We start from the raw sequence: 23,609 nt of genomic DNA on the forward strand, positions 1-23,609 counted from the left end.
CCAACATATTATTCAAGTTATGGCAACACAATTGACGTGACGAACTCATTGACGGAGTGACGAAGTGACGAACTCATTGACGGAGTGGTGGGTGAGGTAAAATTGATTGACATATTTGTGCTCACCCAGTTTCAATTCAATATATTTTAGACATAGACATTTATCAGGTAATAACTGGGACCTTATACCAGCTTTGATATGATTGTGTGTCTTTCTCGGTAACGTACAGAACTGCCCCTACTCAGGCTACTGTCCGACCACAATGTTTACAGAATCACATTTTTCAATCAGTGCTAGAATAATAGATTGAAAATGCCAATCAGTAAAAAAAATTCATCTGGAAATCATATGAGTTTACAGAAGAAAATCTTCAGTAAGAAATAGTTATTTTCACGAAGAAATTACAAAATCAAATGATATGCAGTTGCAAATTTTGTCTTATTTTTACTAATTGGCAAAAAATTCCATTCTGACTTTATTTGTGTTCGGAGAGTAGCCTCATGCCAATTTCCGGTTAAACACCGACACTGCGCGCGCATCAGTATTTGCGTCGTAATTAAGCAGCATTTTATAAGATTGTGACGAAATTTCAACATATACATGATGTATTTTGTAATCTTTAATTGTGAAAGACTGAACATATTCTAATTGTGACTTGGAGATTAACTCATAAAGGGATTGTTTAAACCAGATCTTTCGAAATTAGGCCAAAACATTGTTTGTGATCAGTAACCATGACGATGTTAGTCTTAATAGTGTTTACCTGCACAAACGACTTTAATTAAAGTAAAGACCTACTGGTGTATATAGTTGATCGAGTTGTAACGCGATCGGATCGTATTAATTGTTGTTCATTCAAAACTCTGTGGCTATATATATACATATATTGAGGTCTATAGCGTTCTACAAACAATTTCCAATATGACGAGTAAGTAATACAAGTTTTCTCTGATTCAACTCTCCCTTTTTTGTCTGTATACACAACATTATTTATGAATTTTACCTCAATATTATCATAGTTAGGAGGTATACATCCATAGGGTAACTGGGAAATTTGATGGTCCAAAAGGCTAGGTTTGATGTAAGCGTATATCAAAGTTAAATACCAGACGGTAGTAGTAAATACGTAGTAATCATAATGCAGAGTCCATGGCTTGACTAATGTAGCCTGTATCCCATCTTGATTCATTCAGTGTGTACGAGTCAATATAGTCCATGTCCAAACTTTGATTATAATAACAGACTGATTTCTATCATTTAGAAATAATTACCCGCATTGTACTGTCCATATCGTTAACAGTTGATGAATTGACTAATTAGCGATTGTGTTACAAAAAAATAAGCCATGTAGTGTGTTAGTTTAACTAGATCCGTCAGCCAGTCAGGTTCCAATTTTCAACTGCCTGAATTTTTAGTGGCTGGCTAACTGCAGCTTTGAGCAAGTGCCACTAATACTAGGTGGAGGATTTTCTCCGCGTTGCAAGACGCAGTATGAAAAGTAACTAAACAAGGTTCTAAGAAATACTGTTTTAAAAGAGTTTGGATCTTCCAATATCTGGACTGCAATTTAACTTCACTAACCCAGCAAGGAATTACAAGTCTTACTTGATGTTGTCAGGAATAAAGAAGATCATGTTCATATCCAGAGCATCAAGTGAACTTCCGTTTCATAATTAAACCTGTAGTAGAAAACATATTTTCCACTGGCACACTTTATGAAGGAATTCAGTGAGTGAGAATTTGGAATGGTTGTTTTCATATCCACCAGAGGGGGCTTCTCATGAAGAAATAACACCTGGCGAGCGCATATTAAAGTTATAATTGGATTCTAGGATTCTTTGCAACCTTGAATATAATATGTTTATAGTTTTCAGAACTACTAAAAATGGAATATCCTTTCATATTTCTAAATATGACAGAGAAAAGGCGAGTCGTCTTTTTAACTTTCCAACTCTGGACACTCGTGCATTTGAATGTTCAAATTTCGATGGTGAGCTGTGAACAATATTACAGCTTAGCTTAACTAAAGCTGAGACTAAGGTATGATTGGTCAAACAGATGGCGAGTCTGTCCTTTTAAAATTTACTATCTCTCTAGATTCATTTTTAGATTCTATTATTTTGTTTCGTTGAATTTAATTGGTCAATAACTAAATTCTGGACCAAATCAAAATAAGCAACAAAATATTGTCTCAAAACCTGTTGTATCAAGGGTGTCGTTTTACTGACGGGACCAGCGCAGACAAATCAAGCTCTGCATATCTCAGTTAAGCTGTTCAATCAACTCGCTGATATGCTTTAGAGGTCGGCTACCACTTCTAAGCCTTCAATGGGCCATGGAAACAAACATAAAAACTCATTAAGAAATTCCGATGTGGATATATAATCCTTAAATCCTCTTATATATGTTATTTCTGTCTTCATATATTTTATGTAACTGTTATCATTATCAGGTGTATGTATACCAAGTTATAATTGGACATGTCTTGGAATGGGAGCTGGCTATGCTGTAAGCGGCATTGTATTGATCATCCTTCATTATACATGCAGCAGACCCTGTGGTAAGATGTTTTGACTTTAGCCTTTAAAAGAATACTACATCTTAGAATGTCAAAAAAATAAATTTTAAAACTTAAAATGAGTATAGATTCATCGGTGGGAATTACCTAGTGTTATAAATATAGTACAGAATATGTTTTTATACGATAAATCAAGAAATTAAGTAATTATCTATAAAACTACAGGTAATTATTGAAATAAAAAACTTAACAATATAATTTCCTATTTTAATAGATGATACCATTTAAGTCCATTTAAACTCAATTTTGCCAAAATTGAGATTTTAAACTTTCTAAGAGCTGGTATATCTTTAATGTCTATTACTTTTCAAGTTTTATCACTTTTTACAGATACTCCAAAACTTTCCTGGGATCACTTCTGACACAAATTTCTTTTATCACTTATTTTCTGTCACATGTAATAGATATATAAAAAAATAGTTCACCAGATTCTAACTTTATTACCTAGGCCTGTGCCTTTTATGGGAATTATATTCTCATATCAACCTAACAGGAGAACATTGATGACATTGTTAGATCTGTATTTTGCCCAGATTGTTTTTAAAACCGTGTATAATGTTTGTTATTTTTAGGATTGTCATGGGGAATAGATTTCAATTTAGGTGCAGGTGTTTTAACATGTTTAATAACTGGAATAATACAGATTTTATTTCTTACTTGTGTCATGGAAGGTTTGTAACATATAATTCTATTTCTATAACTTGAGAATATCCTTCTTAAAGATGTCAAGATGCAAAATGCACTGAGATAACATTTTAAGATGTTTTCCTTCAGGGGCAAAACAAGCAAAGGGAAAAAATCTTTGAACTTTGCCCAGGTCAATAAAAAAGGGAACTGGAGTTTTACGTCATATTTGTTTGGTATCAACTGGGCTAATGAGGCAGAAATTTGATCAGTATTTTAATTTGTGGGTGTATTGATAAATATTATTCTTTCATATCTATTAGATAAAAATACAGATGATATTGGGTATGGATTTTCTATAGCTGTTGTTGCAATTGGATTTATTATGGTAATAGCCAATAGTTATGTCTTATTTGTAAGGGGAAAAGAACGGAAAACATGTAAGTAAGATTTTATATTTTAATATTATGTACCATAAATCTTTGAATGGCATTTAGCAATTGTGAGTACCATATATAGGCACAGCTTTATGGAACAACAATCACTGTTTAAAGTTTTATGCAAAGTTTCGACGTGTTTCCCCATACTGAGGACGACGGGGGAAACACGTCGAAACGTTGCATAAAACTTTAACCAGTGATTGTTGTTCCATAAAGCTGTGCCTATATATTATGTACCATATTCAGTTTATTATTTTAGAACTGTTCACATCAATAAGTAAACATGTTTCAAACTCATAGTTTACTTTCTTTTCATTTTAACAAATAAAGAAAAATAACCCAAATCACCTAAATAAACCTAATTAGAACTGTGTCGTCGATTCACTTTCATTTACACATAAATATTAAAACACACACGTCAGACTATTTTTAAGCACCTTTTATAAAGGTACATATTCATCTAGGCACACTCTTTAGACAAATTTATATTCAGACTAATGTTATCATTTTAACACAATTGAAACCTAACTAAAGAGTGTGCCTAAATGAATATGTGCCTAATTGAAGGTGTGACTAAATCACTGTGCTAAAACAACGCTGTGGCTAAATGAACAATTAGTGCCTAAAAAGTGCATGCCTAAAGTCTAACTGCATATCGTGTCATCAATGACTGGTGATAATTGGTGACAATACAAGTGATTTGAAAGCTTAAATAAGTCTGTTATTTTATTGGGTATCCTGGTCTACATTTCAGTATATATATTTTTACAGGTACACAATGCCCTGGTAAGAAGCTGTCAGCAGCCTGCTGAAACACCTATTATTTAACCTAAAACGTAGGTTTCACTGCAGTTTACCAATTGAATAAATGAAGCTACTAATACAGAACCCAACATTTCAATACATCTGATTGTCAATTGTATATAATGCATATTTGTGTATTTTAATACCCCCTTCCTCAACTACAGTTTAAACTATCAACATCTTAGTTGCCTGCTTGAATTTATTTCTATAGATTATAGAACAACTAAAACTAACAACAAAATAACATGACAAATATCATTTTATAGTGATTTGATTATATCCATGATACAAAAACATAAGTTATGTCAAAGTTTTGGAAACAGAGTTTCGCCTGACTTGCCAGTACTATCTTACCAGGCCCATACATGATATTTTCTTTGAATGCACATTGTGTATTTGTTTATTTATGCCTTTTTTAAGGTATGAATCCCATTGAAACAGCTTACCTGATATCCCATCATAGCTCCACCAATCGGCCCATGGTGTTGGCATGCCTGAAATGAACAAAATGTTAATGATATTAATATTACATTGTAGGAACACCTGCCTATCTCAGTAACATCCATAATGTAGTTTTATTTTGTATACTTTATATTTTACAACTTACACTGTTTTTAGGTCTATATAATCAATAGCATTAACACTTCTATATATTCCTATATTCACTTGGTGACCACTATTTACCACATTTGATTTGAAGACTTTTTTATGCAACTAAATGTGCTGTTCAAAGAAAACTTTGTGAACCACATAAAACAAAATTCCTGAGGATATTTGTTGTCAAACAATTACTTGTAGTCCTTCTCTACTTTTAACAATTTTTTGAGTTGCCATGAATTATGATGAAACAATTTGTTCAATTTATCAACACTTAACACTGATTTAGGTAGAATTTCCTTAGATCACAGATGGTGATAGTAGTATTTTAAAAGATAACGGTTTCACTATTCAGAAACCATTAGCTGCTTTATCTGTTCAACTGTTTTTGATCAATTTTATACACAGATATATTGATAATTGTCATATATTTTTATTTCATTTAATAAACTTTATAAATCAAAGACCTCTGTATAGCAGCTGTCCATGATAAGAATGACATTTAAGAACTGCCAATAACACCACACTACCCATGGACATGAGGGAGGGGGGCACCACAATAGGACTTTCTCAGGGCTTATACCTTTTTTGAGAATTGAGGCCGAAAATTTATATCGTTAGATTTAGACATGCTTTCGAATCGTATGGATTTTGAGAAACGGGGGTCAGCACCAAAAATGATTGCAATTTGGTAATTATGAGCACAATGGCGACCTGTTATGACAAAATTAAATTAGATTTTGCACGATCTTTGTATCATATCGACTTTGCAAAACCCTAGTAATTTCACTGGAATAGCTCCATGACCTGAGTCAGTGCTGTTGAAAGAATTTTTTCTTATCCCACTTATACACAAAGATGAAGACAATTAGGTGAAGATATCATATAAAATCTAAAGTAGAGATGAAACGTGACTAAGATATGGTAAGAAATTGTAGAGCTTGGATAGAGAGTAAATGAAGTCTGTATAACAAAGAGCACGGATTTCTTCTGATGAATTAATATTAAGATCTTAAGGAAGTTGATAAGAAAAGGCGAATATTGCAGCACGTTTTAAATCTTGATTACGTCGACCATCAAAGTAGCCTAATGACCATCTTAAAAAACCCAAATGTTAATGTTTTTTTAGTTGTCTTTGCTGTGATATGGTATATGGTTTAGGAACCCTTTGTTATTCAAAAGGGGGAGTATGCGGCGGATTCAACACCAAACTAATTGTGTCAAAAGTATTTTTTACTCTATCTACTCGTGATAGATTTTGTTCGCATTGGGAACTAAGATACCCTTGTATGTCTTAAAGTATTATATTTTCCTTTTCAACAAACTACTATGCTTTAAACAATCCTCTTTTACAGGACATTTACCAATAAATAAACCTGTCTAAATGATTTTAATTCAAACTTTGCCCCAAAGGTTAAGAATGAGCAGTAAATAAAGATAATTCAATATCTTGATATCACTTGTAATTTCCGCACATCTCGGTATCATGGAGCTTTGATTGACGTTTTCCCCTTACATTGAATCAGATAGACCGTCCACGTCTGTATCAGCCTATAAATAAATCAACTGCAGTAATGTCTTAATGTTCAGATTCAATAATACGACTACGAACATAGCAGTAAATTCACATTCATCCGATTTTGCTGTTTTCCTTCCTGGGACTTTATATATTTTGATTACATGTACATTCATTACACCAATTTCGTTTTATTTATTATATTCTATGCACTTGTGTGTCTTTTCCTGAAATTGACGATTTCAGAATTTTCCTATTACATAATTGACATTGCATCGATTTGAAAATCTAAGGTTCATACCACGATTACATTTAAACGAATTGAAAACTTAGGGATCGTACCATTGCAACATTTAAACGATTTGAAAACCTAGATTAGATGCAAGTGATTTGAATACCCAGAGTTCATACCATTATTAGCTGAAAACGATTTGAAGACCTAGGGTTCATACCATTATTAGCTGCAAACGATTTGAGTTGGAGTGATCATATAAATATATATATATATAACGATTCCATTACGGAACTGCTGAAGAACAACCAGTAATAATTGACATGTCATGTTATAAATGGCTGTACAGACATAGGGCCATTCTATACATGATGAACTGTAAACAGTGACTAATGAGGTTGATAAATAAACATTATGTTGACATGTCATAACTGCATGCTTCAATGTACAACATCGATACTTTAAGTTTTCCTTGGTATTATATGAAGCCGCGGTGCTTCAACAAGCCATACGAATGCTTAAGAGTTTGAAGCCACACGGTAATTTAAGATTTTCAACAAGTCATAGCCATTGCAGAGTTTTGAGCTGTTGAACAATCGTGTCCACGCGTTTGCTTTCAACACTGTTAGTTTTTCTGAGTCTAATGCATGTTATTGCATGAAATGAATTTAATGAAAGATTCTACAACATAAACAAACGTCAGTCCTTAGAACTCAATTCAGTAGAGAATAAATTAGTAAAACCGGAAGTAATGGTCGGCTACAACTCATTTTGCCACATAAAATGAATGGAGTTTTACGTCCTACTTTTCTGCACCATGTAGGGTGCAATGAGGGAAATTTTGCCAGGGCAGTGGCATTAGCCTGCTCTTATTCGATTTCCAAATTTTACTAGGCGCTTTTTCCATGTCAAACCCTCTTACCTACATCACTGTCAGGGGGAAACCGGGTTGAAAAATCCAAAGGTATTATCTTGACCTATGCCGGGATTGAACCCTGTACCTTCAGGTTAGCGAGTAAGCGTCTAACTCACTGAGCCACCGCGGCTCCCTTTTATTCCGTTCTGGCGTTGATTATAATTGTCTTGTTATTCCGGGTAGACGTTGGCTATATCTTATTATTCTGGGTATACGTTGGTTATATCTTATTATTCCACATAGACGTTGGTTATATCTTATTCATGCGGGCTGACGTTGGCCACATCTTATTATTCTAGGCTGACGTTGGCTATATCTTATTATTCTGGGCAGACGTTGGCTATATCTTATTATTCTGGGTATACGTTGGTTATATCTTATTATTCCACATAGACGTTGGTTATATCTTATTCATGCGGGCTGACGTTGGCCACATCTTATTATTCTAGGCTGACGTTGGCTATATCTTATTATTCTAGGCTGACGTTGGCTATATCTTATTATTCTGCGCAGACCTAAGTTATAACTTATTATTTTTGGTAGACGTCGGTTATATCTTATTATTCCGGGTATACGTTGACTATATCTTATTATCATTTTTGGTAGAAGTTGGCTGTATCTTCTTCTTCTGGGTAGACGTTGGCTATATCGTTTTACCTTGTATACGTCGGTATGTCTTTTATTCCCGTGGACGTTGGCTATATCTTTATATTCTGGGTGGGCGTGGGCGATATCTTATTCTTCCGAGCAGGCGTATGGCCATATCTTTATATTCTGGGTAGGCGATATCTTATTCTTCTGGGCAGGCGTATGGCTATATCTTTATATTCTGGGTGGGCGATATCTTATTCTTCTGGGCAGGCGTATGGCCATATCTTTATATTCTGGGTGGGCGATATCGTATTCTTCCGGGTAGACGTTGGCTATGTCGTATTACTCTGTATACGTCAGTGGTCTTTTATTCTAGTGGACCTTGGTTATATCTTTATATTCTGGGTGGGCGTGGGCGATATCTTATTCTTCCGGGTAGACGTTGGTTATATCTTATTATTGAGAGCAGACGTTGCCTATATCTTGTGTTAAATTGAGAGCAGGAAAATGTCGTCCTATTAAACAGCTTACTCTTGTTAATTGAAAATGAAATGGTATAATGGTTATTGATGTCCCAAAAGACGAATAGCACAGACTGAAGATTATTTTTCTATTAAGAGTATTTAGTAAGGATTGTGATACTAGCGGGAAGTGTAAATAGATCAATTTACACCGAGTTCAATTTTGTCCGTCGATAGACAACCAGTAGTGTTTATTGCTTATTTGTGTTTCGTCAATATCTAGATCTGTATTGAACAGTCACTGTGAACATTAATGCGTAACATTAAACGTTAAAAATAAAATTGTTTGGGACAGGCCGTTTATTCTCAAAACGATTTTAGCGCTAGGATGTCCCAGGGTCTTAACTTTTAACATTGTTTCTAGGATATCATAGAGTTAGGAATGTTTCGAGAATATGTATAGCAAGGTCGTTCGGGTGAGACGAAAACCTGAAACAGCGTAAATTAAGGAATGTATACTTTAAGATCGTTCGATACATATATAAACATATTCGAAAATATACAACTTTGAATATTCTGATTATGTTTCATGTTTAATACTTCACCCATACCACGATCTTAATACATGTATAAAGACAACATATTTTCAAGTTGAACCTGTCATCTTCTGCGATGCGCATTCTTGAAGATGACATCAAGAAAATCGCCAAAGACTGTCAAATCTTAACTTGCTATCATTTTATAACCCAATTAGATTACAGCCTTCCATAATATACGAGTTTCACCGTATGAAAGTTTTTGAAAGTAGGGAACAAGGTCAACTACCATTAAAAACGTAGATATCATTCAAACAATTATTATGTAAAATATTGATAAGCTAATGTTCTCTCATATCTGATATTCATTATGATAACATTGTATATTTCATACATTGCTTAATGAATGTAGATGGCCTGGGGAAACAATGGATAATCTAGGTATTTCCAACCACCAATCTGTCTAGGCAGGGTATTAAAAACTCTCTTTGCGGTTTACTGTATCAGTCTCTTTTTACTTATAACTGGCTATCTTTTCTCTGGACCAATATCCTATTACTACATCTAAATGGACGAACAAAAACCAATTGGAATTCGTCTGATTTATTTCTGAATAATCCCAACTTTAAAGACCATCTTTTGAATTTGTTTTCATTATTTCTCAAGAAGCGTGGAGAAATTAGTCTGTTTCTAGACTATCTGATTTCATTTAATTGGTCCAGATTCCAGTGTAAGTATATTTTAATAGGTTTCTAGAAAACATTCTTACCACCTACTCTGTTGAAGGGCGTTAAGGAAAATGATATGTATGTTTACGTCCTACTTTTCTGCACCATACTCGGCTAATAAACTCCCAACTGTGGGCATTGTGTCCCAGAGATTGATTGAAAGGAAATTAGGAAGGAAGGAAGAACAAATTGTGAAATTGGTGTCAATGACTTAAATTCCGTTATTAATTTCTTTCAAACTCTTCCTTTCCGTTGTGTAAATTTTTATCCAGGAGGTGCGTAACATTAAACGTAAAAAGTAAGATTGTTTGGGACAGGCCGCTTATTCTCAAAACTATTTTAGCGTTAGGATGTCCCAGGGTCTTAACTTTACACATAAGATATCATAGAGTTAGGAATGTTTCGAGAATATGTATATCAAGGTCGTTCGGGTGAGACGAAAACCCGAAACAACGTAAATTAAGGAATGTATACTTTAAGATCGTTCGATACATACATAAACATATTCGAAAATATACAACTTTGAAAGTTTTATTCAGGAGGTGCTATGAATGCCATAAAAAATAGAGATAAATGCTAGAGATATTCACATATAAACCAAAATATGCCAAAGCGTTTAGGATTACTTCATACCTTCAAAGTATGCAGTATAAAGCACAATTCCACTTGAGAAGCTGTGGACAAGCCTTAAAAGTTATGAAAATATAGAAGTTAGTTTAATATTTCCTTAAAGGATTATTGTTCATCTAAACGTGTATTGATCTATAAAAATAACAAAGGATTGAGATGAAAGAAATAAGTTCCATCATAAAAGTTAAAAAAATACGGTACCTTCGTTTTTTACTAATGTAAACCGTTTATATAATATCAATATAATAAACAGACATGTCTCAGTAGAAACATCGTTTCCATTATGTTAGATGACATTGTTTTCCCGGAGTCTTGATCTAATGCTCACGCGATTGTTAATGAGTGTGTTACGCTTGTTACAGCTTCGACCATCTTCACAATGACAAGCTACCTTATATCTATCTTACACCTTGACTGCAACAGTAACCTTTCTTGTATCATGTAATGCAACGATTGGATTGTTGATCAGCGATTACAGCCAATCATAGACAGACAGGCTGCAAACTTTGTTTTCAGAGACTTTTTGTCGAAGCCTCTGATTGGCTGTATTCGCTAACATGCAATCCAGCAAAATCGCTGCATTTACAAAACTTCCATGAGAAGATGTGACATGTTTATATCATCTTTAATTGTTCTATGCAAATTTGCGCACTTTTTTATCGTCTAAAAACGTAATATGAATTTTTCATACATTTCGTTTTAATCTTGGCTTAAAAATTAGCTAAAAGGAGAAGAGCATTATGCACAACTAGACACAACTTTGGACACAAATGCCCAGTGCTCTAATGGGCAGGTAGTGAACTGAAGCATTACGTACGATGATACTGGCAATATCGAGATCTGACAAAAGGCAATCCTTATTCTGGAATTGATCAATTAAGATAGCGCTATCAACCTTGAGTTATTTAGATAATATAATCTCCACCTTTAACATTTCTTGTGTTAATCGAAAGTCGGTGTATGAGAGAATATCAAAGACAGTTACTAATGCACATAATGTTTGATTTACATTGATCTGGATCAGAATAAATATTTCTATGAACATTCCAGCATCAAAATCTCTTGCTTTTTAATGTTATGTAATATCTTATGCATGTTATGGATATTGCCGAAATGCTATTTGTCAAACTAAATGAATTTTGTAATTGTGTCATCTCTCAATTTGGTACACCTGATTCGGGAAACAGTACATATGCTCTGTCGACGGTAAACGTTTTTTTTTACAAGCTTACAAATAGGTGGACTTTGCGGATACTGCTACAAAATAGCGTGAGGGTTTTCTGTCTCCGAAGAAAATGGTACACATCTCTCTGACGCTCTCTCAAAATCATCTGTCAGAACAAAGAAAAACGAAAAGATACGAGGTCTCGTGTTTTTCAGAAAATATATGAATATAAAATGTCTGTGTCGACTTCCAAAAGTCATGATATGGTTTCACACCAAGAGACAGAGTTATGTTCAGTATATTATATATGAAGAAGAGCATGATTTGCATACGTTCGATCATATCTTAAAATAGGCGATTGGAATCGATTTAGAAAACCAAGTAATTTACTCAATCTTAACCACAAGTACAGTTTATAGAAATAAACTACGCTATCAATAGGAGAGCCGTAAATCTCAATAATGAAAATGCTACTTTAGTTACTGGAGGAAATGAGCATGGTGAGAAGATTTTCAACTAGAAAATTTTCAGCTCATCATTGACGGTTCCGTATATTTGGCGTATGATGTAGGTTATCAATACAGAATATAATAGAAGAAGCACATACACGAGGTATGGGTCTGGAAACAACGGGCAGGATCATTTGCAAGGCCCAAATTGCGGTTCGAACTCAGCTCCGCACTTCGTCTATTTGCACCATTATTCAGAATGATCGGTTTTAAGGTACATTTGTGGTAATATATATAGTAGGTGAAATGATTTCCATATTGGGACTATACTATAAAGGTTTGAGCATTTATTCTAAAATAAAATCAACATGCCCTTCGCTATTTAAGAGTAACATTTGTATTATTAAGTATTAGTGTAATAATATTGGTACTTGAGCAATAGTTCATCAAAATGTCTTGAATTAAGTTCTTGGGATATTCGCTATATTCACTGATAAATGTGCTACATGTGCGGATAAATTTTGTCCAATTCGATATCATACAAATATATTCATCGACATACAAATTATTTTGTTTGGTCGATGCAGACATATCTGCCAGTAATGCCATTGTGATTCCCTTTCAGAGAATCCACATAATATTTTGTTTATCTAACACTTGACATGAATGAAGAAAGAAACACCAATACTTACCATTAGTTGAGACATAGCTCAATAATAAATCCGAGATAAGGAGAATGAAAGTTAATAAAATCATAATCAATTCCCTGTCTTCCTGTTTACACGTGTTTCACATCAAAACTCATTCTAGAACCCTCATTTAAAAAATATAAACATCCATCAAATTATAATCCACAAGAGGCTGAAACCGTCGTTTAATCACTTAATATTTCCTTACAGACTACTTGGTATTAATACAGCCGCACTGAACGACGACTTGGTGGTTTCAATTCATGACAACTGTAATTTCTTCCACTGAAAATAAAAACTAAGAATAAAAAACCTCACATAACATTTAAATTATACAATATAATGAACATAGGATATAACAATAAAATATTTCACTGTTTAAATAGTGTTTAATACATCCATTGTCGAACGATATAGAATTATCAAATCAGGTTCTGCAACATCTTAATATTAAAATGAAATATTAATATCACAATGAAAGGGATATATTCGTCAAAAATATCTGTCTCACCGAACTACTTTGAGAACTAACTTCTACGTTCTGTTCTATTACAATTTGATAAATGTTCTTAACCTTTTCCAGTACAACTAGTACAAATGCGCTCGCTGAAAAGAGAACCGGAAGTGGGATTTTAATTCTGTAAGTGATACAAAAAGCTGAAATCAAATATTTAGACGGCTGCATGTCTTCAATATTGAAAGAAAAGTACGTATGAATACAGTTCCTTTGTAAAAAGCGAAGAAACACATCGGTAACGCAGTTTTCAATTGTCTCAATTCAAACTATTGTGGACTATTTTTGGGTTCAAATTGTTATATTAGTGTAGAGTAATTGGAAATTATCACCAACACATCTAAAAAATTAAAGATACAACGCCTCTCATATGGAAACATGCTGCAATATTCAATTTAGAAAATTAGTTAAATTCTAATGAGTTTCCTTTTTTAATGTCTTAAATTATAAGAAAACATTTTTTTTTACTTTTCTTCTTCACAAACAAAACATCATTGATTAATGTGGAATACAAAGTTTTTGTTGCACAAATTTCTACTAACACCCACTGTCTAGAATCCTAGATTAACTGGCATGAAGTTTAAGTACCTCATTGGGCACAACCGACTTGCCAACCCGTTACCGTTCTAGAGGTATCTTCCAAGTATCAAATACTAAATTAATTTGTAGTGACTGAAAACAAAACAGAACCAATCAGTTCTTTGAAGCATGATATATGATATCTAATTTCGCCTAATAACATTGAAAACATCTTCTAAAACGCGTGTACCACCTGATACCACCCTGTTTTTGTTGAAAGTTTTTAGTTCAATTAATTTTTGTAATTACGTTTCGTTGAAAAAATCGCGGTTCATGACATGTTATGAAGGATTTATTTCATTTTAATCATTGCAATCTAGATACTAGAACTGTTATAAAACAGCGGACGGAAATTTCCTAACTTAAGATTCTCAAAGAAAAACACAATAGTAGTATTTCTAAGCAATGCCTTAAGATATCGTATCCGCACCTATTATTTGCATGTTAAACGGAAGTTTCCATCATGAATCGAGGAAGCATATGGAATATAAATCTTCTTTGTCAGTGTTTCAGGTCGACAAATTAAGACTGTTCCTGCTACAGACAATGTATATTCAAGATTCCTGTTGGAACGCAAGGCTCCATCTCTATTTCTATTTCCATGTATTTACTTGACCGAACCCGTCTTAATTCGCTAAACCTTGAGCAGAGACGTCGAATGTAAAACTCTGGTCTTGAATAATCCTCAGGTATAAATTCTGCAAGATTTCTTAAGCTTCAGTCATTTGATCACACATAAAAAAGACAAATCCTCGCATTACATTCAGACACTGGTATTTTTTCTGGTTGATAACAAATCTATTACTTGATATCACCATTAATGGTGTATTTAGAATGTCTAGAAAATCTTATTAAATAGCTTCATGTCAGAGTTATGTCGTGAGAAAACTTCAACCACTCAATGTTTTTATGCATAAACAGCATAATTCATGGTAATTTGCCTAATGAATCAGAAGAAAATCGATGCAGATTCTGATAGTGAGAAATCGCCCATAGTTCTCGCTATTCAGTGTTAAACCAATATGCTACAGTGCTAATGAATTTATGTGGTAATTAGTTTACTTTAAGATCTAAAACATTTCTCTACGTGAGTAAAAAGGAAGCATTAAGACATTTGTTATTCCAATGACCAGCCCTTTTCCTTTGAGTACATGATGACAAATTCCTGATCAAACCTACTGTTAATTCCAGGTATTATAATCTGAGTAGAACAATTAGCGGGAATATTCTTGTTACAGCACAAACAACTTCAGACTAGTTTATAAAGCTACAACACTAGACAAAAGGTCTTCCCATATTAAATGTGGCGTCACGAAAAACACAAAATTCCAAAATAATATTTCATGTTTTGCCTATTTGAAATAATTTTGTCCTCAAAGCTAATTAAATGACAGTGCCATGAGTAGAAGCAAAAATGATAATTGGAAAGAAAAATGCTTTCGAATTTCTAATAACTTTGCTTTAGTTCATACACGTGGGCCACACTTGTTAAATGGCAAACACAAGTAGAAGGCAGTTATGACAAGAGAAACGTATGGGAACCGTTAATGAGTTAAGCAATTAATACTTCTGCTGTTCAAATAAAATCGTTCTACTTCACTCTAACAATGGAGGCAGTCAAGTGTGGTTTAAAACATAGCATATCCATTTAAAGAACAAATATTTATTGAAGGTTCCAACATACAATTTTATTTCTCTTCATTATCAGCGACATTCTTATCAGTACTGACGTTAGTAATTGAAGCCTTTCCTTTAACTACATTTACAGTGATAAGTAAAAATTGCAAATTAAATAGAGTTCTGCGTCCTCATTTTCCACGACTACTATGGTCGTCAAAACAGTATGCTATCATGGGGGTTACTATAGCTATGGCACCACGCACTCAGACTGTAGTACGGTATGCGACAATATTACCTTCCAACTGTACTTAAATAAAAAAAAAAATTACTAACGATCCGAGCCGCAAACGAAACCCGAAATCCAAAACAACATTTTGGTAATGCATTGGAAGCAGGTATACGAATTTCATATGATCCAACTCTTGAACTACCCACGAAATAAATACCAGCTGTTTTATGTGAAACCAAATCTTGTGTTAATATTAGTGCTAGAAACAATGAACACCATCTGGCTTCCTTACATTACAATTGACCAAAATATAATTCAGACGGAAAAGAGAATCTCCGTTGTTCACAATCATAACTACCACCAGCTGAACCCCGTCATTGAAAACGATAACGATTGCCAAAATTACCCTTTTTGTAACTATTTTAGACTTCCGATTTCGAAATTCGGGGTTACTTAAGTATTGAGCAATGAACCATCACAGGAAGGCGAGGAACCAGCTAATTATCAGTAAGACTCTAATATTTCAGCCTAACAATATCACCGTCGTCTTTTGAAAATTGTCGAAATATTTTATTCTATAAAAATTCTATTTGACAAATTCTCAACGTTGTACCGATACCATTCCTCACCGGACCATCTAATGTCGAAAATCAATATAGATGTACTTGAAAACGAAGACAAAGTAAGCTCATAGAACAGACATTGGTGGATTCAAGAATGTTGCAGCAGTCCTTGTTTTGAATTATTCTATACACTTGGGCAACATCACCAGAATAAAATAAGCAAAACCAACAATGTCAAATTTCAAATCGATGATCTGTTTAATGATTCAATAGTGTTAACTTACAGCTCTACTGACATTAAGAATTCTTTAATTGACTTTCAAACAAATAAATAATTATTAATTTAAAACCTCAATACTGAACGCTTTGTCTTTGTCAGATCAACGAATGGGAGACATGACACGAATTTCCACAATATTGTCGTAATTTAGGAGATATATCATAAATATGTTTTACCAGCTGAGCTCGTTTTCAGCTTTCTAAAGCAATGTTTTAAATAGCATATCATAAGATGGGCAAAAACTTGTAATAACGATCAAGAACTTGCTATAGCCGAAACTTTTTTTAATTACATGGAAACCTGGCCTCGGATTCTAATAATAATTTTATTTGAATAAAGTGATCTCTGAAATTGAACTTTATCATCTGTTAAATCAAATCTTGGTAAAGCGCAATTGTTTACGACGAGTATATCATTTTAACAAAGCGAAAGATGAGGTGTTGACCAAACCAGCAGCACCAGTTTACAATATGTACAAATCCGACAAAATCTCGTTTGTGTACATTATTAAAACATCATACAGCACATAAAGTATGAATTATACGTTATGCTACACCAGAGAAATTATATTTCTTTTCCTAATTAAATCTATAACCTTAGCGATATTAAATGTCATTCTTAAACACTAACCTACAATGCGAAACCGAACATTAATCATATGTCGAGCTGAGTATGGTTTCTCTCTCCATGATTTCAGTAAGACGTTCTACGGTTAGTTAAACTTCAGATATCAAATCAGTTTTCTTATGATTCAAATGATCGGCTCTTAACTAACGATTTTAAACTCTTCAGAGCTTTTTTTTGAAAATCAGGAAATCACAAACTCAGTTTTTCCATCAGCTTCTCAATCGATTTTCTGATTCGAATTTAATCTGATTTAAGATACATTCTCCATGGGTGATCAGATCACATTTTAAGGCCACATGAATTTTTGTGTTAAAGGGAACGTAAAGAGGCTTATTTGTCTTTCAGAGACTCTGAAAGTATTAATTTGCAATTTTCAGTCAGAGTTCTTGCAATTCCATAGTAACTAAGCGTTTCATGACGTTTATACCGCAAAAGGTCTTTCATATTGTTTGCAGCGTTTCCGATAGTGAATATGGTTTATAAAACCCCTTTAAATGATTAAATAGACATCATCAATGGTATTTCTAGTTTAACGTATTTAAACATTGATCCAAATAGTCCATATTCTCATTCAGGTGTTTAACACTCTTTAGTGTTACCTAGGTCAGTAAAATTGGGCACTGATCGAAACTGAGCTGAGATTAACTGATGCAACCATCATCTTGCTTCAGCTACATTCAGCGATTTTACTGAATCTGGATCTGTTGCTGGTTGATATCTTACATTCTATCATTATTGAGGGCTACTAGAAACAGATCGTTGGGAATTAAATGAATCAGAGAAATGTATACACAATAAACAAAGTATTTATACCCCAATTGGCTTCTGTTTGCTTATTAATGACCTCTGTTACTGCAACTCTCAAAGGAATGTTAAAGAAATTCGTCTATTCCTGAAACTACAAGACCTTAGATTCCAATTGTGTACACAAATGTACAATTAATATATTTCTATAAATAAATGACTTTTGATTCCCAGGACATATACTAAATATATTACTGTATTCTATCCCCAAACTTGAGCAAACTTTGGTTATTTTTGTATTCAACACGCTATATGCTACAGATTGCGTCCTTCTTCAGTTCTACATCGAAAAAACTAATGTTGACACACACTGCATTGCTTTGCCCGTCTTTTAAAGCTTCAAAAAGCAGGACGCAAAGTTTCAATACACTTCTCTATTGTATTTGCCTGTCGTATCACAATAGCTGAGCTTGGGACAAAATATATGTAATCAAGAATATACGTTATCCTTCTTGATAAAGGATCGTGTACCGTAAGTTTATGAAAGCATTGGAATTGTCGTAACCAGTAGCTCAATATAGAACAGATCACTGGCACGGAAAACCTCAATTTATTTCATTTCATGTCTAACATCAAACGATGCCAAGATAAATATGTTCTATATAAATAAATGACTATCTCAACTCGGTCAATTATCTCTATTTTTGAAAATTTGCATCCAGATGTAACGTGGACAATATAGACCTGCAATCCGGTTCAAATACAGAATACAAATCTCAATGTCGAACAAAATATGACATGTACTTTAGTACATTTTCGTACCATTCCAGTAAACTTAGTGGATATAATATGGCCATACATTGAACTGTGTTTTCATACAGTTCGTTATCGTGTACTATGTTGACAGTCTGAAAGCAAATCCAAAGAACCGAGTATCTTGGTGGGTTTAGAAATTATAAGTAGCCTATGTCCTACGTTTTTCTCCTGGTTGTATTGATATGAAAGGAGACAGTCATATGATACAGTTCTTATATAATAATATAGTTACTAATAACAAGTGACTAGTTGTGTAGAGAAATAAGATTTGTTATTTAACTCTAATTCTATCATTGTCAATTCTAATTACCTCCAGACTAGCTTGTTATGTTTGAAATATCAATCTGGCTTTAGAAAAAGACTGGATTTTTCAGGGATAGCTTGTCGAATCGGATTATCACCAAATATCATAAAAATATAATCTTATAAAACATTCTGCTCAACATCATGATAAAAGAACAATTCTTTTGTTCCTTTTCGACTTTATTTGCTGATTTTTAGAGACGCCACAAATATTGTCTTAATTTTCATTGCATAGAGACGTCTGGAATGAAGGAATCAAAAGACTGGTTGTTCAATGCATAGACTTGGTGCCAAATGTTCTACCATTAAGTTACATGGGTGAATTTTTGCTGCCATACAGGTGTTACAATCTTCTAGTAAATGTGTTTAATATGAAAAATTAATCGTTTCTCATGTGAAAAGTTCATATGCTGTTACCAATATTTCGTCAATATGTTGTTACGGGTTTCGTTTTGCGGTTATTAATTATCAAAAACTACATACCTTGCAATATTCTTTAATCCAATCTAGTATGCAGTCTATTATTTTAGGTTCACATGCTCATTACTTATCACCGATTAGACCTCTCAATTCAGAAAACTGTGAAGATTTTTGTTGTGTTAAGTTCTTTAAGTATCGATGCTGACTTCTTAAGCTGAATTGAAACTTTTCGAATATCTTTTATCACTAGAAGTTTCTTCAAACAGTTAACAGGTACACCAACGAATGTCAAAACTGTATGCGTAATGATACAAATTCTGCTGTTCTTTCTTCAAATGATTGTTAAGGTATTTGATTTAACAGATCACACTCGCGATACTGCGATTCCAAGACGCCACTCATTGAATAAAAGCATTAAATGTAACCGTTTAAAAGTTTCCAGGTTTAGTTCATTGATTAAATGAAGAAGTGTTGGTATTGGTTGTTATGTTATATTGACAACTCTACTCACCAATCAATAGACAGTTGACTAGAGAGTTTATAATGGCTTCCCCACCCTGAACACTAGTATAAATAATTACTTTACATCCATCTATCAATAGTATAGTAAATGGACATTCATGTACTAATTTCACTGCTTCACCTTTAGTACTAGCCGTTTTTTTCCACATATTAAGCTCAACGAAAGGCTTACAAAGACCCTATTCCAGCGCCTACATAGCTGGTGCGCAAACTCATTTTGAAGATGAACACGAATGATCTTATTCTAATGGTGGATCAGAACAAGCTCAATATGATGGTAAACCAGAATAATCTCAATCTGATAGTGAACCAGAATAATCTCAATCTGATAGTGAACCAGAATAATCTCAATCTGATAGGGAACCAGAATAATCTCATTCTGATGGGAACCAGAATAATCTCATTTTGATGGTGATCCAGAATAATCTCAATCTGGTGGTGAACCAGAATAATCTCATTTTGATGGTGAACCAGAATAATCTCAATTTGATGGTGAACCAGAATAATCCCAATCTGATGGGGAACCAGAATAATCTCAATCTGATGGTGAACCAGAATAATCCCAATATGATGGTAAACCAGAATAATCTCAATCTGGTGGTGAACTAGAATAAACTCAATCTGATAGGGAACCAGAAAAATCTCATTTTGATGGTGAACCAGAATAATCTCAATCTGATGGTGAACCAGAATAATCTCAATCTGATGGTGAACCAGAATAATCCCAATCTGATGGGGAACCAGAATAATCTTAATCTGATGGGGAACCGGAAAAATCTCAATCTGGTGGTGAACCAGAATAATCTCATTCTGGAAGTGAACCAGTATAATCCCAATCTGATAGTGAACCAGAATAATCTCATTCTGGTGGTGAACCAGAATAATCTCATTTTGATGGTGATCCAGAATAATCTCAATCTGGTGGTGAACCAGAATAATCTCAATCTGGTGGTGAACCAGAATAATCTCAATCTGATAGTGAACCAGAATAATCTCAATCTGATGGTGAACCAGAATAATCTCAATCTGATGGTGAACCAGAATAATCTTTTTTTGATGGTGATCCAGAATAATCCCAATCTGATAGTGAACCAGAATAATCTCAATCTGATAGTGAACCAGAATAATCTCAATCTGATGGTGAACCAGAATAATCCCAACTGGTAGTGAACCAGAATAATCTCATTCTGGTAGTGAACCCAGAATAATCTCATTCTGGTGTTGAACCGGAATAATATCAATCTGGAAGTAAACCGGAATAATCACATTCTGATGGTGAACCAGAATTATTCATTATCTTTTCAAATAAAAACATGCATCAGTAGAGCTGATCGATTGAGGTATCTATACATCAAGGGCTGGTGTTTTAGGAATTCCGCAATACACCGAGGTTTCCAATTTAATTGCTTAGATTTTTAAAATAAATAAGTGCTATCCTCGAGACTAAAGATGTCTGAATATCACAATAATATTGACGATTTTACAACAAAGAGAGCACAAATCGACCAACAAAACCAATGATTGTTTGGTCTGTCTCAAGATTCTCTTCGCTAACATCATGTAGTTTTATGTGTCAAGCTTCCTGTCATGTACGGATCTGGGGGTCACATCAATAATGACAGTCATAAGAATGGAGTAAAGGTTGATGTTATAGGGTTTATGACACCGGAATGATGAAGCTGTCTCATGGATTTGATTGTTTCCTAGTCTAATAACTTGATTTTATATTTTTGTAAAATGAACGTGGCTCCAGACTAGTAACATAATAACAACAAAAAATATTCCCCAATTGAACAAAAATCTACAGGTTTTTTTGGTACTGTGAGGTCATTGCTGGTTTTTGATTACCTAAAATCCAATTATGCCAAAAGAAAAATATCCAAAAACTGCCTGCTTTCCTAAATATGTTAACCATTCATTTCATTGTTTGTTTAAAGTGTATTGGTTTTATGCAGATTGAACTGAATAGATGAAATATACTAAGAAAAGGAAAAAAGTTATCTCTTCGGATTTTTAAAATATATTTCGAATTATCAAACCAATTTATTTATTCTTTCATTTTCATTCGAAAAAATTATAATCCTAATCAAAATCGGATCTCTTTCTATCCGCAATATCCATTTATAAATGTCCCTGGAAGCCCACTTTATTCATCAATACAGGATAATTGGTAGAGAAGAATACTTTATAATTTTAAGTGTTTATTTCCATAGTAAAGAATGTCTTTGATATTGTTCTTTGTTTTAAGCAATAGAAGCAATAATTGGTTATATTGGAACGAATTGAAATACAATAGAGATTATATGCGCCTAGGCTAATGAGTACGGCGAAACGAATTGAAGAATTCACGAATGTAGCTCGTGATAGCGCATATCAAGAGTAAACCAGATTGAAAGATGAGATGAATGTGAGACCTTCGGATTAACCAGCAACCCTAATTATATAATATAAGCGGTACACTACAATAACCTTTCCAAATTACTTTCGTCTACTTATTTTACTAAATATTAACACCATAATAGTTGTAAACAATACTTTAACCCTGTGCCAGTGCCTTATATTGAACAGTAACTTGCTAACTTTCAATCACCCTAACACTGACAATATGAAAAAAAATAGTAATGAATTTAAACACAAGAAAATTTGAGAGAGATGCATATTCCCTCTTTCTTCATTTAAGACGCTACTCATGACACGTTGATTGTGATTACGTAGTTAAAGATAATTCAGCACATGTATTAGTATTGCAATTCCCCTCTGGATGTCACATACAGAACTGAAAATAATTAGACTATTGGTGCAGGGGAAGGGTCGTGAAGACCATGTGATGAAGTTTTACTCTCGAAAGAAACATTATTATTTTTCTATTAGATCTAGCTTAATCTCTCCCTAAAAAACCCTGAACGCTAAACTTGATATCAAGTGTTCGCCGATGTGTGTTTTTGTTTTGTGCACGTAACGTGATACAGAATCTTGTGAAACGGAACGAATTGATGAAGAGGATTATTGATGAAAAGATGATAAAATAGAGTGGAGATGAAACTTATACCCTTCAATACCATATCAAATCTAAATGGAAGTGTGCCATAATCAATGAAAACAAGCCAAGAGCAACAAAAACTATCTCCTTTGTACCAAATATTCCAATAGATGCAGCTAAAGAAAACATGAAAACGTTTTCTCTGATTCGGTTTCAATGGTCAAATTAACCTGAAGGTATATTTAACCTAGACGTAGTTTATAAAATTCTTGCAGTTGTTGATTATTGAAGATCATTAGTCTTTACAATATCAGCTACAAACTATAGTACTATGGTCAAATTTTACTACAGAACAAATAGTGGGTTGAGAGACATGTCCATTGTTCCTTTGGGTCTAAGTAGCTTTTTACCGGTCCGATAATGACATACACAGCTTGGCCGAGTTTCTCGATGACG

At 33.7% G+C, this 23,609-nt stretch overlaps 1 protein-coding gene across 1 annotated transcript; it reads left to right on the forward strand.

Moving 5' to 3' along the window:
* The first annotated feature begins 539 nt into the window (after nucleotides 1–539).
* Nucleotides 540–5,508, forward strand: LOTGIDRAFT_234510 (hypothetical protein). The gene is made up of 5 exons (XM_009062605.1): nucleotides 540–928; nucleotides 2,453–2,560; nucleotides 3,151–3,249; nucleotides 3,526–3,642; nucleotides 4,414–5,508. Exons 1-5 carry the CDS (start codon nucleotides 922–924, stop codon nucleotides 4,452–4,454), a joined length of 372 nt encoding a protein of 123 aa, XP_009060853.1. The 5' UTR covers nucleotides 540–921; the 3' UTR covers nucleotides 4,455–5,508.
* Nucleotides 5,509–23,609: the final 18,101 nt, after the last annotated feature.

Source organism: Lottia gigantea (genome assembly GCF_000327385.1).
Source record: "Lottia gigantea unplaced genomic scaffold LOTGIsca_52, whole genome shotgun sequence".
Taxonomy (NCBI): domain Eukaryota; kingdom Metazoa; phylum Mollusca; class Gastropoda; family Lottiidae; genus Lottia; species Lottia gigantea.

Coding starts and splice junctions, on each gene's coding strand:
- LOTGIDRAFT_234510 (XM_009062605.1), top strand. Junction 2,561..3,150: donor TACATGCAGCAGACCCTGTG/GTAAGATGTTTT, acceptor TGTTATTTTTAG/GATTGTCATGGGGAATAGAT. Junction 3,643..4,413: donor GGGAAAAGAACGGAAAACAT/GTAAGTAAGATT, acceptor ATATTTTTACAG/GTACACAATGCCCTGGTAAG.